We start from the raw sequence: 15,267 nt of genomic DNA on the forward strand, positions 1-15,267 counted from the left end.
GGCGCATACTCCACAGGACATTATAAAGTCTCTGATATCTTTTTTCCAAGACGGCCACCAGAAGTAGCGCTTGATCTTTTCTGAGGTCTTGGCCATACCGGGATGTCCTTCCATTAAAGAATCGTGATAACAAGAGATTACTTTTTTCTGTAAATCTGTGCTGGGTAGGTATAATCGTTCTTGGAAATACAATAAGTTGTCCTTTACTGCAAAGTCCTTTCCCTGCAGATGCCAATTCTGTATGTCTGCTGGAGTTACAAGTTGCCTGGCTTTATCCTTAACTTCCTCTATGGATTCTGTGGCGATTACACCCAGAATTCTTTGTTCGGGAATGATTGGTACAGGTGTAGGGTTGATCAAGTGTCCTTCCACTCCCATCCGAGAAAGGGCATCAGCTTTACCGTTCTTTGTACCAGGTCGATAGGTAATTATGAAGTCAAACTCGGCAAAGAATAATGCCCAACGGAGTTGTCTAGAGGATTGGGCTTTTGCGGTTTTCAAATATTGCAGGTTTCGGTGATCCGTAATCACAGTAACGGTGTGTCGGGCCCCCAGCAGATAATGCCGCCAAGCCTTAAAGGCAGACTTGATAGCCAGAAGTTCCTTGTCAGTAATCGTGTAATTGATTTCAGGAGGTGAGAATTTGCGGGACCAAAATGCCACGGGATGCAACTGATTGGTTACCGGGTCCTTTTGTGATAGAACTGCCCCCATGGCAAGGCTTGAAGCATCAGTTTCCACGATGTAGGGGAGTTCGGGGCGAGGGTGTTTTAAGATTGGTGCAGAGATAAATTTAGTCTTCAAATCCTGGAAAGCTTGTTCCGCCTCGGTAGACCATTCAAAACGTTTGTTTTTCTTTAACAAGGCAGTGATGGGCTGGACTATTCGAGAGAATTCGGGGATAAACCTGCGGTAAAAGTTAGCGAAGCCTAACATGCTTTGCACACCTTTTACGGAGGATGGTGATGGCCATTTGAGAACTGCATCGACCTTTTTTGAATCCATACGCACTCCGCCAGGTGATAATATGAATCCCAAGAATTCAACTTCAGTCACGTTGAAAACACATTTTTCCAACTTAGCGAAAAGTTTGTGTTGACGCAATCTTTCGAGGACCATTTTCACGTGTTTCCGATGTTCAGATTCCGATGAAGAATAAACGAGGATGTCGTCAATGTAAACAACAACACACACATCTATGAGCTCTCTGAGGACATCGTTCATAAAATATTGAAAGGCGGCCGGGGCATTGCAAAGTCCGAAGGGCATGACCTGATATTCAAATAGCCCATACTTGGTGCGTAAGGCCGTCTTCCATTCATCGCCCTCTTTTACTCGTACCAAGTGGTAAGCTCCTCTAAGATCCAGCTTTGTATATATGCATGCTTTTCTGACTTGGTCCAGGAGTTCAGGGATCAAAGGTAACGGATATCTATTCTTAACGGTGATCTGGTTCAGGGAGCGATAATCTATACAAGTTCTAAGGTCTCCTTCCTTTTTTGGAACGAAGAACAAAGCTGAAGAAGCAGGGGACTTGGAAGGATGAATAAACCCATTTGCCAGGTATTGATCCAGGTATTGTCGAAGGTGAAGGTTCTCAGGCTCGGTGAGGGCATAAATTCTACTACAAGGAGGAGTAGATCCAGGTATCAGGTCTATCTGGCAGTCATAAGACCTATGAGGAGGTAGAGAGTTAGCCTGATCCTTCCGGAAAACATCTTGGTATTCTAGGTATTCGGGAGGTAACTGGGGAGTCTCTGAAGAAATTGCTGCCAGTGCAACACCAGGTGGAGGGTGACAAGTAGAGACACATTCTGGAAACTGGACCGTTCTTGCTCACCAATCGATCAGAGGATTGTGTTTCTCTAACCAAGGTATTCCTAGAATAATCTGAAACTGAGGGGCCTTGATCACATCGAACACGATCTTCTCATGGTGTCCATCTTGACTTACTAGCGTCACCTCTTGAGTGGTATGCGTTACTGGCCCGGAGGCTATCTCCGTACCATCCACCGTAGTAATGACGTCCTTTACAGCCTTGGGACAAAGAGTTAGATTCATCCTCAAAACCATTTCATGATCCACATAATTGCCGATGGCACCGCTGTCGACGTAAGCTTCAATTGCATGTAATCGATCCGGATTATCAGGGCTAATGAGGACCATAGGTATCACGAAATGCGAGGTCACGGAACTGGTTTTCACGCTCGGCAAGAGGACCTCTATTCTTGTCGGGCGAGGTCGTTTCCCTGCTCAGAGTTTGTAACTTTGGTAACTGCAGCTCCTACTGCCTTCTTGGCAGGTTTCACCAGACAGTCTCGAAGAAAGTGCCCTGAGTTTCCGCAATAGAGGCATAATTGCAACTGTTTTCTCCTTTCCCGCTCCTTTTGTGTTAGAGGACCTTTCAGACCCCCTATTTGCATGGGTTCCCCGGAGTCTACTCCTTTGGAAGGAGTTGGCGGTTTGGAAAATACTCGAGCATCAAACTTGGAACGATCGGCCTTCCTGTTCTGCAGTCTGTGATCTATTTGAACGACTAAGTCTATATAGTCCGAACAATCTTGTGGGGGATTCACTACTTGGGCTAACACATCTTTGAGCTCTCCACGTAGACCTCTATAAAACAGCGTAATCCTTTTGTCCTCAGGCCATTGAGTTTCCACTATCAGTCTGTTGAAAGACGCAATATAAGCCAAAAGGTCTTGATTACCTTGTTGCAACAAAAGAAGCTCATTGTCCAAGGCCTGCCCCTGTGAATGTCTTGCGAACAGTTTTTCCATACTGAGCTGAAAAGCTTGAAAATCATGGAGGACCGGATCATCTTGATTTACTAGAGGGATCGACCAGTCTGCCGCATTGCCACTAAGGTACGAAAGCACGAAAGCTACTTTAGCTTGATCAGTTGGAAAGGCTGCTGGCCGGCATAAGAAATGCAACCGGCACTGATTGATAAATACTGCAAACCTCTTTGGGTCACCAGAAAATCGTTCGGGCGGAGCCAGAGGTACATTCCCAGGTAGGTTGATCTGCACTGGATTCATAGAGGATGTAGAAGGAAGATTTCCCCCAGATGCGGGTAACGGGGTCTGTCCGGCTTGTGACTGTAGCAATTGTCTAGCGAGATCATCTGTTCGCTCCTTGGAAATAATCAGTTCCCTTCTTAGAGCGTTCGTTTCCTGACGGGCTGCATGCACTTCTGCCCTTAGTTCCCCAAGTAACTGGGCTAGCTGGTCGGTATCCGAGGTTTCCATAGCGCCTGGACGGGAGTTTTGTGGTAGGCTTTGCGTTCTGTAACGCTCACCTGATTCCCGTAGAGGCGCCGGTCTTGACTGGGCGTATACCGTATCTTCAAAGGTGATGTGTAACACACGGCTGGCACTGAAGACCGTAATGCTAACCTGTTCTTTCTTGTCTTTATAGGTGTTGCTGAAGACTGGATTCAGGATGGTAAGCCTTTTTCCTTAGGCCCAGGATCAGATGCAGAAGACACGATGAGCGTTCTGCTGCAGAGGATGCAGAATAACGCAAAGCAAGATTCATCCATCGGGTGTGGTTTAAATAGCCTCCTGTAGTGCTTAGGTGTCTCCTTCCACAGCCACGCCTAGGTAAGAAAAGAGTTCCTGCTTTCCAGAAGAGTTCCAGTGTTCTGAATCTAGGGAGTGGCTCCTGCCCCACCCAACAGGAAAAGTAGTTCCAAACAGAAGAGGATCAGAGGCTCAACTGGCAGGCAAGTAAGCAGCATGGTCTGCTGCAGGTAAGTCCACCCAAGCATTATGAGCCCGGCGCTTCCAGCGCTGGGACTGGGCATATTTATGAGCCTGGTGCCACTGGAGCCAGGACTGGGTCCAAAAGGTCCCAATTGGGACTGGTTGGCACTCGGAACCTGGGTTATGGATCTGCTTCCAAGGGAGTTGGGAAAACCCTGACCTTTTGGAAGCAGAGATCATGACAGCTGTACCTCATACCCTTCCATCAGTTCCGAGAACCGCTCGCTTTGGAACGGCGCCCCGTTGTCAGAGCACAATGTGTGGGGGAATCCGTGGGCTGCAAACACCTTCTCGATGGCGACCACCACATGTTCGAACACCACCGACTCCACAAACTCCACCTCCGGGTATCGAGAGTATTAATCCACGACCACCAGGAAGTGGGTACCAAGGGTCGTAGACCCACAGTCCGTTTGCACCATTTCCCAGGGCCGCCTACCCCGAGGCATCGCCTCTATAGCCAGCTCTCTTTGCAGAGGGGAGACTGCCTTACACCAGACACGTGCCGCCACAAAGTCATCAACCCTGCGTTCCAGTTCGGGGAACCACACCTTGAGCCGCAGTCTGGCCTTGGTTTTCGCAGCGCGCTGGTGCCCATGGTGGGCCAGGGAGATCACTTATTTGATCTTCGACTGGGCACAACAATTCGATCACCTCTCAGCAGCAGGCTGGAAGCTGAAAATGACAGCTCCTCCCTCACCCTCCAGAGTTGCTCCAGTCCGATCTTAGCCTCCTGGGTGTGCCCGGCCAGGGATTCCAGCACTGTTTTCCATGAGTCCTGCTGCATGGCCTGTTTCAGGATCCGGAAACATTCGTCCTGCGCCGCTGCCGCCTCCAGATCTTCAAGGGGCATGGCATTTGGGGTGGCCGCCTCCACCACCAAGCGAACATGGTCGTCCGCTTCCTTGGCACGTGTCCGGGTCCTCCCCTCCACGCACACTTGGGTGCCTAGACAGGTAGTCCGCCGCGTTGTTCACCCCTGGCCGATACACCCGAGTGACCCCATATTCCAGGAGCGCCAACATCCACCTCTCTATCCTTGCTGGTGGCTTGGATGATGACCCTGCAAGGATTGTAAGCTGAGGTTTTTGGTCCGTCATGACCGTCACCGGGCGGCCCAGGACATAGAGCTTGAAATGCCTGCAGCCCCACAACACCGCCAGTGCCTCCCGTTCAATTTGAGAGTACTGCTGTTCCGTGTCGGACAGTGCCTTACTGGCATAGGCCACCGGACGGCCGCCACCGTCCCAATCTACTTGTGTTAGAACAGCCCCCAGACCAAAAGGACTAGCGTCCACAACGATCTCCGACGGCAGAGCTGGATCGAAAAAAGCCATGGTGTCGTCAGCCGTCAGCGCACTCCTGATATCATCAAAGGCCGCTTGTTCAAGGGGGCCTGAATGCCAGCCCGTGTCCTTCGTTGTAAGGGCCCTCAGGGGTTCCGATCTTGAGGCAAGGTTTTGGATGAAACGCCCACAGTAAGTCACCATGCCGAGAAAACTCCTCACATCGGACACGGATTCGGGTGGTTGAGCTTTCTTAATGTCCGGGACTTTCCTTGGATCCGGCGACACGCCCCCCTCCTTGAAAACAAATCCAAAGAACTCGATGGACGGACGCAGAAATCCACATTTCTCCTTGTGGAGGGTGAGGCCAAGCGACTGTAGTCTTTCAAATGTCCTTGCCAGCCTGTGCAGGTGGTCAACCTCAGTCCTGGCAAACACTAGGATATCATCACTAATGTTTAAGACGCCCTCCAGATCAGCGAGGGCGCCCCGGATGATATTCTGAAATACCTCCGCCGCTGATGATACACCAAAACTGAGTCTCTTATAGCGATAGAGTCCCCGGTGGGTGGTGAATGTAGTAATGTACCTTGACTCCGGGTGTAGGATACCCGATGGTATCCGGCCCGGAGATCGAGTTTGGAGAAAAACCGAGCACCCTGCACCTCTGCAATGATGTTGTCAATCGTTGGAGTGAGGTGTCTCTCCCTTTTGATGGCCTTGTTGGGTAGCCTCATTTCGACACAAATGTGGACGGAATTAGGTTGCTTCGGCTTTCTTGCCACCACAATTGGGGAGACACACGGAGTTGGACACTCCACCTTCTCGATGATGTCCAAGTTCACGAGATTGTCCAACTCCTTATCCACCTGCTCCCGAAGATGAAAAGGCACCCTTCGATGTTTGAGGGCAATGGGCTGCACAGGCTCATCTATATGAAGCCTCACAGGGTCACCAGCCATCTGTCTGATTCCGTTGAACAAAGCAGCGTACTTGTCCAGGAGGTCGTTGATGTCCTCCAGATACACAGAATACGCAAAGCTGATGATGCCGGGGGCCTCTGCTGCAGCGCAACTCAGGAGAGAGTTTGTGCTCACCGGCGTTACATAGAAGCGTGCGGTGATCTGCGAGCCATCATGCTCTACCTTTGCTACAAAGGCACCGTCCAGCGGGAGAAGTTCAAAACCTCCGAAGACAAAGATGCGGGCCTTCGGGTTGACCAGCTTGGGAGGCATGTCCATTGCGTCATAGTGTCCACGTGCCATCACATTGACCGACGCACCCGTATCCACGAGGACTAGGACCGGTGATTTGTTGACCTTCACCATACACCTCAGCTGCCACCTGGCCTTTGATTGGAGGGCACCCACACTCGATACAAAGAAGGTGTTGTCTTCGTCTTCTTCCTCCTCTTCTTCCACCGGGGACACTCTTCGCTTTGGCCAACCTGAGCTACACTCGGTGGGAAATGCTGGCGAAGGAACCCAGACCGACCCGGGCCTCTGGGCACCATCACAGGCAGGGCTGCCTTGCACACCCGGGAGAAGTGATCCGCCAGGCCACACCTGCCGCATGTTTTACCAGCCGCAGGACACTCGGCAGGGTGGGGTAGGTCATACCCACACTTCTGGCACGACTCCCCAGCTCTTCCACCTCTTGTCACGGAGACCAGATCCAGTTCTTCTCGCGCCTCTTCCACCTCGCCACATGGCACACACCTCCTCAGTATTGACTGGACGTGTGCCAGCCTCCATCCTGGACGCCCGGGCTTCGGACACTTTGTGGCAGCGCCCTAGCTCAAGGATGCGGGCCAGCGTGGTACCGGGCTCCCTCAGCACCTGCCGTCTTAGTTTGCCTGAGGAGCACGCCTGTATGAGCATCGTACGGATCATGTCATCCGCATCACCCCATGCACATGCCAACGACAGGCGCCTAAAGCAGCCATAAAAAAAGTGTCCAAAGTCTCATCCTCCTTCTGCTTTGCGGACATTACGAACCTTTCGTAGTCCGCATTGGCCAGGGGCAGAAAATTAGCATGAGGGCAGTCTTCGCAGCCGCATAGGAACCATCGCCCGGTGGTAAGGACTCGAAGATTTCCTGGACCGCAGGTCCTGCCGAATAAAGCATGGTGGCCAGCTTGCTGTCATCGTCCGTCTCCATAGTGGCCCTGAAAATACATATCGAGGTGGTCCACTCACGTCTTCCATCTGGGCCCCAGGCTGGATGATGGGCCTGAGACATCGAACTCTGGAATCGGCTGCAAAGCCGCTGGGGCCCGTGCTTGGGCCATGAAAGGAGGCGGCGGTTTAACAAGTTGTGCCACTGGTGGAGCCTCAGGCAGTGGAGCCTGAGGTGCTGCTGGGGCCTGAGGTTGCACCGGAAGTTGGGGTTGGGCTGGATGCTGCTGTTGGTCTGCAGGTTGCCCACCGTCCTGATCACCAGGCCCGTTCATGGGTTACAGCGCACAGGCACCCCCAGCGTGGATCTTGGGGGCCGCAACTCACTCCCACCAGCACAGTCTTGACACCCACACAGGCAATACACAGTCCAACCTGGCAGTGATGATGATGGTAGAGCTGTCACCCCCACAGAATGCTCCATGCACCGACACAGCAGCTAGACATGATGATGAAGAGGATGATGAGATGTAGAAGTCCTCAGCTGCAGCAGCTTGGAATGATTATGAAATGGATGAAGAAAGATGAATCCTCAGCTGCACTGGTGATGTGTGCATGTACAGATGCCCCAAAAATTGAGCCAAGGAGATAATGGGCTAAGCAGGCCCAGCCATTTCAGCCCTTCACCTCGCTTACACTCTGTAGGAAGCTCAGAAATCAAGAAAAGTCCAAAATTCAGGCATGAGATTGCAGGTATGACTGCCTGCTAGCAGTAGTTCCAAAAATGTGAGCTGGATGCCTCTCACCGTTCGCACTAGAGCTTGGCGAGTATCCACGGCCGAAATCTAAAATGGCCGCCGGCGTGAAACGAAACTCATCAAAATTCCACTTCGGGAAAAAAAAATTGAAAGTTACTGTCACCGCCGGGCCCAGGCATTACCCCGACCTCGTCGCCACTGTTGGGAGGTTTCCACTGCTCCCACTAGCGATCCCCGTAAGCCCCCAAGCACGCACACAAGGACACGGAGACATCCGTTCTGCTCGGGCTTCCCGGTCGCACTGTCGCGGCTGGGAATGCCCCCTTTATTTATACTGCACGCGGCGGCTTGCAACGTCACGCCGCCGCGTGCGCTTCCCTTAAAGGGGCAGCGCCACAGTCACCACTGCACTATATAACCTTATGACAAACAACTAAGGTGAAATGTCCAATTTCAATACTGTAAATTCCAGGGAAAACCTTTGTATTGGTTCTTAGAGTTAAAACATGCACACATGTTAACGTTTTCAAAAATACTATTTGAAGAAAATATCCTCTCTTGGTTTTGTGTGTGTATTTATGTAAGGCGTATGCCATTCTTCCTGTTGGGGGTCGCCTGCCATGTCCATCCGGCAGGCGCCCCAGGGGTGCTGCTTCCTCACAGCACCAAACAGGCCCAGCGCCTGTGGGAGTTTGGGGCCTGCCATGTCCATCCGGCAGGCCCCGTGGCACTAGGGGACATCAGCGCCATCGGGGTGGGGGCACAGCCTGCCAGGGTCCTGACCATGCGGACCTCGGCCACTGTCCCGGCACGAGGGTCCCATGGCAGCAGGGCCTGCAGGCCTGTACCTCCCACATGTAGGCCTGCGGCCTACATCATCAATGAGACACGGACTCAGACCAACCTTCCACGGAGTCTGCAGCCGTTCTGTCTCACGTGCCTGCAGGGGCTCCCTTTATTCATCTTGGGCCATGACGCAGTCATGGCCCATCTTAAAGGGGCAACACACGTGGGAGGGACACATCCCCTTAAAGGGGCAATACACATGGGAGGGTCACACTTAACACGTCCTATGCAATTTGGGTGGTTATGAATAGCCAGTTTAATTAAATGTATTCCACTGTAAAGTGCAAACTGCAAATTTTGAGATGTGGGCGGAGCCGTGTGCAACGGGGCGGAGTCTTGTTTGGCTATGGGCGGGTATAAATCTCAGGGTTTTTGATTTTCAAATGTAGGTAGGTATGGTAACTGGGCATGTCGGGCAACTATGTGCCTGGAACCTGTGCCTTGGGTGCAGACACAACATGGGTGGTGTCTTGCATGACTTTGGGTGTGGCAAATCTCAAGGTTTTAGGTTTTTAAGGCAGGTCTGTGTTGGGAGTGCTCGAGAAGCACAAAACCACCACGAAGACTAACGCCGTTGGTAAGAAGGACGACTTGCCTATGCCGGGGCGGGGCCTCTATTGTTAAACACACGTGGGTCGTCACCTGACATTAGGGACTGCACGTCACAAGTCTGTACTATAGGACATACAGTTAACACCTACAAATGCTTCTCGTTTATGCAAGTGTAGCTTCTGCAATGTCACATAGTCCTGTAGTTTAGCCTCAGTCTGCGTATTTTGACCTGGCAGCACCAATGAGTATGCAGTTTGATGAAACACTATGTGTGCACATGTGTAATTGTATTCGATGTTCAAACGACTATTTCTTTTGTTTAAAAACATATTTGTAAATGTTGTACTTCTGATAAGAACGCCTATGCGGTTTTAACTGAAACTTCGTAACTAAAAATCTTTTCTCGTTCAGACAGTTTTGTCATTCTGTGGGCGAGGCTTGTTCTGCGTTTATTTTCCCATAAAGTTGCGCGTACCTCCTACAATAAAAAGCTCGAACGTGGCTGGGACGTAATCACGCTACCTGCCTGAAGGAAATTGTCACTATGTGGGCGGGGCTTACTTTTGATTGTTTTCCCGTTCAGTTGAGGTTGTCTGTCTCTTTCATTCAGTCTCTGACATGGACCCCGAGTTGGTTTCTCCAGATGGAAAAAACAGTAAGGCCGTGCAGTGCCAGCGGTGCGATTCGACGGTACTGTTGCCCGGGGCTGCGCAGTACGCAAGGCGTGAGGTGAGGGTATGATGAGGGCAGTGAAGCAGATTAATGGAATTGGTAATGTTGAGGAATGGGCGCTGGGGTGTTAAAGGTTAGAGCAGTGTTCCAGAAAGCTCACGGTAAGAGCTGGACGAGGTTACGGTAAAAATAGGCTGTATGGCAGGGGCAGGTTCTAGCCAACTTGGTGCCCATGGCGAAAGACTAGAATACTGCTAACATCACTGTGCACAACACTCACTCTAACGTTAAAAGGACCATGAACCATACATACTCATTCGGATAGCTTACGTTTTTGGATGCGAGTATAAAATGCCTGCAACATCAGCTACTCACATGGGGTACAAGGGCTCTTTTGCTTCTTGTTTCTGGAGAATTGTAGATGGGGAGGGGCTGGTCTCGGTGTGAACATGCACAGCCTCCAATACAGAAACAGTTTTAGGGAATTATATCTATAGACCGGAAAGGATACACTACAAGGGACAACCCATTAACAGTGCACAGAAAGGAGGATTATTTTGAATGTATCACCAAGCAGTGCCTTTATTATTTTAAGCTACATACAGAATGTCTACGGCTGTGACCCCAGTCTTCAATGATGTCAGGGCAGGGATCGGGCTTGAGAGGACAGGGCGAAGTATAGTGTGAGCGAAGCAGACCATATTTACCAGAACGGCTATGAGGCAGTAAGAGTAAGCGACTTCAAAGTTCTTCATGTGTTAATAACATTACCTCCACGTCCACTCTTCCTCGTCCAAGTACTTACCTCACGAGGACCCTGTCCCAGGTTAGACTTTTTCCTCCCGGTGCAGTGCACCGGGAGCACCGATTGCTGTCCCCCTGAGGGTGGGGGGGGCTGTGTGGCAGGGCCTTTGGCACCCTCGGGTGTGGCTCTGCTCCTGGTCCCCCTGTGGGGCTTGGGGTCCCTGTTCAGCTCAGCGGGATTGCCTCGCTCGGTTCTTTGCTGGGCTCTGGACCGAAGTGTGGGCATTGTGTCCTGGGTCCTGCTGGGCCCGGGGGAAGGTAAGGAGAGAGGAGGGAGCTCTGTGCTTGCTGTTTTTCCCCTCTCTTGTTGGTATGGCCATCTTGGTGTCCCATTCATGCCGGCTCCTTGGTGTGCCTTACGGAGGCAGGTGCCTCGCCCGGTTGTGTTTTGCAAGTTTGTAGGCCGGCGCAAGAACACAGCCCGGGTCTTGAAGGGCCCGGCCTGCAGTAAGGAGTTGGGGGCTTTGTGAATGTTTGTGCCCTGATTCTCCTGCCGTTGGGGCCGTGCAACGATATGCCTCCTGTTTGATGCAGCGTTGCCTAGGAGATTGTTTTATTTGGGTTTTCCCTCTTGGTTGGTTGGTACCTTCTGGAGGGGTACCCATTGGCTTGACAAGTGGAGAATGGTGCTGCCAGCTACATGATGCAGGGCTGAAGCCACCTCTTTGTCCTGTGCTGTGTATACAGGTGGCGAGTCAGTGATGTTTGTGCTAGCCATGGACGCAGGCACCTTGTCCTGTCCTCTTCCTCTGAACTGCGCGGGGGACGGACGAAGGAGCGGGGGACGGACAAAGGAGATGGATTTGTTTTCCCTTGTCTGGCATGGAATTATGGAAACAGCTAATGCATCATGGAAGTAACGGCCATGCAAGGGGTTACCAGTGTCTCTTCTTTTAGGGATTAGGTCCTCTGGTGCCGACGTGTTGCTTTCATGCCTCCTCTCAGAAATGTGGAAGTAATATGGCAGATTGTGGCACATGTCTGTGCTTAAAGGGGTTCTCAGAGCCCCTGATCCAGGTGGAGGGGGCTGTTCCTTCTGTGAGTTTTCCTTTATAGGCATACCCCAGGTATGGGGTTGCCTTTGGTGTCTGCTAGCCGACATGGCTTGCATTGCACCGCTTGGTGACAGTACTCTGCCCATTGACGCCAGCCTGGTGGCTCCTCTGTCGGCTGAGGGGGCCATGGTCTGCTGGACTACCGGACTGTCTTGTATCTTCCTTTTGATAGGTCCGATCTTTTTGGGGGCTGACAAGCATGCTGTTATATTGCGGCACAGGCCTGCTTCAACGTCCTGTGATTTTACTCTGGTGCAAATGCAGTGACTGGTGGTTTTCCCTGGCTCTTCGTCTCTATCTTCTCTGAGGTATATGGGACCGGTGGGGTTCGGCATCCTGGGTACTGGGCTCCTTCCGGAGGGGGTTATCAGTTGCCATTGCTGTCTTCTCCTGTCCAGGTTTGCATGGTTAGGACTTTGGTACCCAGGTCACGGACCAAGTAGTTGGCCATGGGATCCGTTCTCTCCGAATTGTTGTTCTGGGTTACCGTCTTGCCCGTTCCTCTCCCTGTTCGAGGTCAAGTTTTCTATTCGCGGGTGTTCCTGGTGCCTATGCCTTCTGGGATGTGTCACCTGCTTATGTGTCTCGAGGCCCTGCACTGCTTCATCCGGACGGAACGCTTCGAAGGCTTTGCAGAAAGTACTCTGGATGTTGTGCAGGGGGGATTGGATGAGATCACAGCGTTTTCAGTTCTGAATGCTCCCGTCTGGGGTGCGATCGGCTCCTGGAGTGTTCTCCATGCTGGTGACTCCCCTGGTGGTGCATATGCATCTGCAGGGAGTGCAGATTTTTTCCCTACCTGGATGATTGGTTGATCGAGGAGTCCTGTCGGCAGGCTGTCCTGCCTCATGTCCCTTTAGTCTGCCAGGCATTGCGGGACTGGGGTTTGATAGTGAACTGGCAGAAGACTCAGCTGAAGCCTTCTCAGGATCTAGTTTTCCTTGGGACACTGGTTTGCCCTGGGATGGAGAGGGTGTTCCTGTCCCTAGAGAAGGTCCGTCGCTTGCTCACTGTTATGGGCAGGGTTCTCAGAAAGCAGTATGTCTCGGCTCGCCTGTTGCTGAAGTTATGGGACACGTGGCATCTTGCGTGTTTTCTAGTTCCTTAGGCCTGTCTTCAGTTACGTCCCCTGGTGCTTTTTCCTCGCTCCCGACGTCTCAGCTTTCAAAGCTTTGATTTCAGTGTCCCCAGTGCTGCGGGTCTCCCTGCTATGGTGGCTGGGGGTTCCAAATCTACAGGCTAAGGTGTCTATGGTCCTTCCTCCTGTGGCCACTCTTACTACCAACGCCAGCTCGAATGGGTTGGCCGGTCTACATTGGGGGTCCTCTCAGCTCAAGGGTTGTGAGATCTGGAGAGAGCCGTCGATCATCCAATTGGCGAGAGTTGTGTGCCATTCTCCGAGCTCTGGTGTACTTCGAGGGGTTGCTGGAGGGTCGGGCGATTTTGGTCCGAACTGACAATGCAACGGCCTTGGCATATGTCAACCGCAAAAGGGGTTCCGGCCGCTCCTTGGATGCGTTGGCAGCTCTGATAGGCACCTGGGGGGGAATTGCATCTGGTGTCTCTGGTGGCCTCACATATCAAGGGGGTGGACAATATTCAAGCAGATCTTCTCAGATGCCGTTTTCACTTCTCTGCGGAACTGGTCCTGTCGGCCCAGGTCTTTTGAGTTCTGTGTCAGATCCGGGACCCCTGTTCTAGACCTGTTTGCATCCCCGGCCTCAGCAAAAGTTCCCCTCTTCTGCTCTCGGTTTCAGGCCGAGGGGGGGGGGGGTTTGGAGGGTGGACGCCCTCTCTGTACAGTGGCCTTGGGGTTTCCTTTATGCATTTCCGCCTATTCCCCTTCTGCCCCGGGTGGTTCGGCGCATCACCTTGTACAGGGTGACTGTGTTATTGTTGGCTCCGTTCTGGTCCTGCCGGTGTTGGTTCCCCTCTCTGTGGAGCTTCGGTCCCAGGAACCTTGGCTGGTTCCGAAGTGGCCTTGTCCCTTTCAAGGGGATCTATGGTTGGAAGTCTGCCAGATGCAATGGGCAGTGAGGCTATTGCACGATCTAGGCTGATTTCTCAGGGGTTCTCGGGTCCGTAGTCGGATCCATAATGAATGCTCTTAGACCTTCCACTCTGAAGGCGTACGGCAAGCATTGGGGCGATTTCCGAGACTGGTATGGGCGGTCTGGGATCCCTCACCTGCGTTCTGGCCTCCCTGCTATCCTTCAATTCCTCCAGGAGGGGTTTTGACAAGGGCCTGGCGGTTTTTCCACGCTTCACTCTCAGTGGGCCTCCATTAAATTCCTTTTGGGGGACTCTGATGGTCACTTGGATGGGGAGGTGTTGGTGGGGAAGCTGCTCTGGGGTTTTTCTTCTTCCCGTCCTTGTACTTATAAGGGGCTTCCCCCTTGGGATCTCCCTCTTGTCTTACGGTTCCTTCAAGGCCCTCCTTTTGAGCCCATTTCCGAGATTGATATCGAACATCTTACACTGAAATCGGCCTTTCTTATTGCCATCACTTCTGCCCGCAGGCTTAGGGAGATTGGGGCTGTTATGTCACCCTCTTTTCCTGAGGGTGCTGCCATACTCGGTGGTGCTAAGGTGTGGTCCGAAGTTTCTCCCTAAGGTTGTTCTCGGTTTTCACACCTCTCAGGATCTGGTTCTCCCTACCTTCTTTCATGTGAAAACGCCCGAGGAGGTGGCTTCGCATAACATTGATGTCCGGCGGGCAGTGTTGGAGTGTTTGGCTAGGTTTGCTCTTTTCCACCGATCTGATAGTATTCTGATTGCTTTTGGTCCGGCTGGGGCTGGGCGTAAGGCATCTGTGGTTTCCGTTTGCCGGTGGGTCCGTGTTGTGGTCTCCATGGCCTATGTGGCTTCTGGCCTGCCTGTGCCTGCGCACGTTCAGGGGTGGTCCACCAGGGGTTTGGCGGCTTCCTGGACCGATGCAAGCAGGGTTTCTCTGCAAGAGATTTTTATGGCTGCCGCCTGGGCTGGGCTAAGCACTTTCATCAACCGCTGTGGGTTGAGTTTCTCCCACTCTGGGGTTGGTTCCTTCAGGGTTGGAGTTTTGTCTGTGGGGTTGTGAATTAAGAGGTAAGTACTGGGACGAGGAAGAGTGGACGTGGAGGTAATGCTCTGATTACTTACTGGTAAACTTCATTACTCCTAGTCCTACTCTTCCTCGTCACAGTACTGACAATCCTCCTCACCCTCCCTGCGGGGAAGGTCCGATGCTCCCGCTTGGTAATATGAAACTGAGTGACGTGGATGTGGGGGAGGAGTTATAGGGATTTAAAGAAATAGGTGGTCCTGTGTCGGAGGCAGGGGCTGTATGAGGTAAGTACTGTGACGAGGAAGAGTAGGACTAGGAATAATGATTACCGGTAAGTAGAGCATCAACAGGGCTCAAGACCTAAAAA

The 15,267-nt window shown here is 52.1% G+C and overlaps 1 protein-coding gene across 1 annotated transcript in view; it reads left to right on the plus strand.

Moving 5' to 3' along the window:
- The first annotated feature begins 9,875 nt into the window (after positions 1–9,875).
- The window catches only part of RABIF (RAB interacting factor), a 35,867-nt gene continuing 30,475 nt past the window's right edge, over positions 9,876–15,267 (plus strand). The window contains exon 1 of the mRNA XM_069633690.1: positions 9,876–10,055. Coding sequence (XP_069489791.1) covers positions 9,945–10,055 — 111 coding nt within the window. The 5' untranslated portion in view covers positions 9,876–9,944. The remainder of the gene's footprint in view (positions 10,056–15,267) is intronic.

Source organism: Ambystoma mexicanum, chromosome 13 (assembly GCF_040938575.1).
Source record: "Ambystoma mexicanum isolate Mex_15411 chromosome 13, UKY_AmexF1_1, whole genome shotgun sequence".
Taxonomy (NCBI): Eukaryota; Metazoa; Chordata; class Amphibia; order Caudata; family Ambystomatidae; genus Ambystoma; species Ambystoma mexicanum.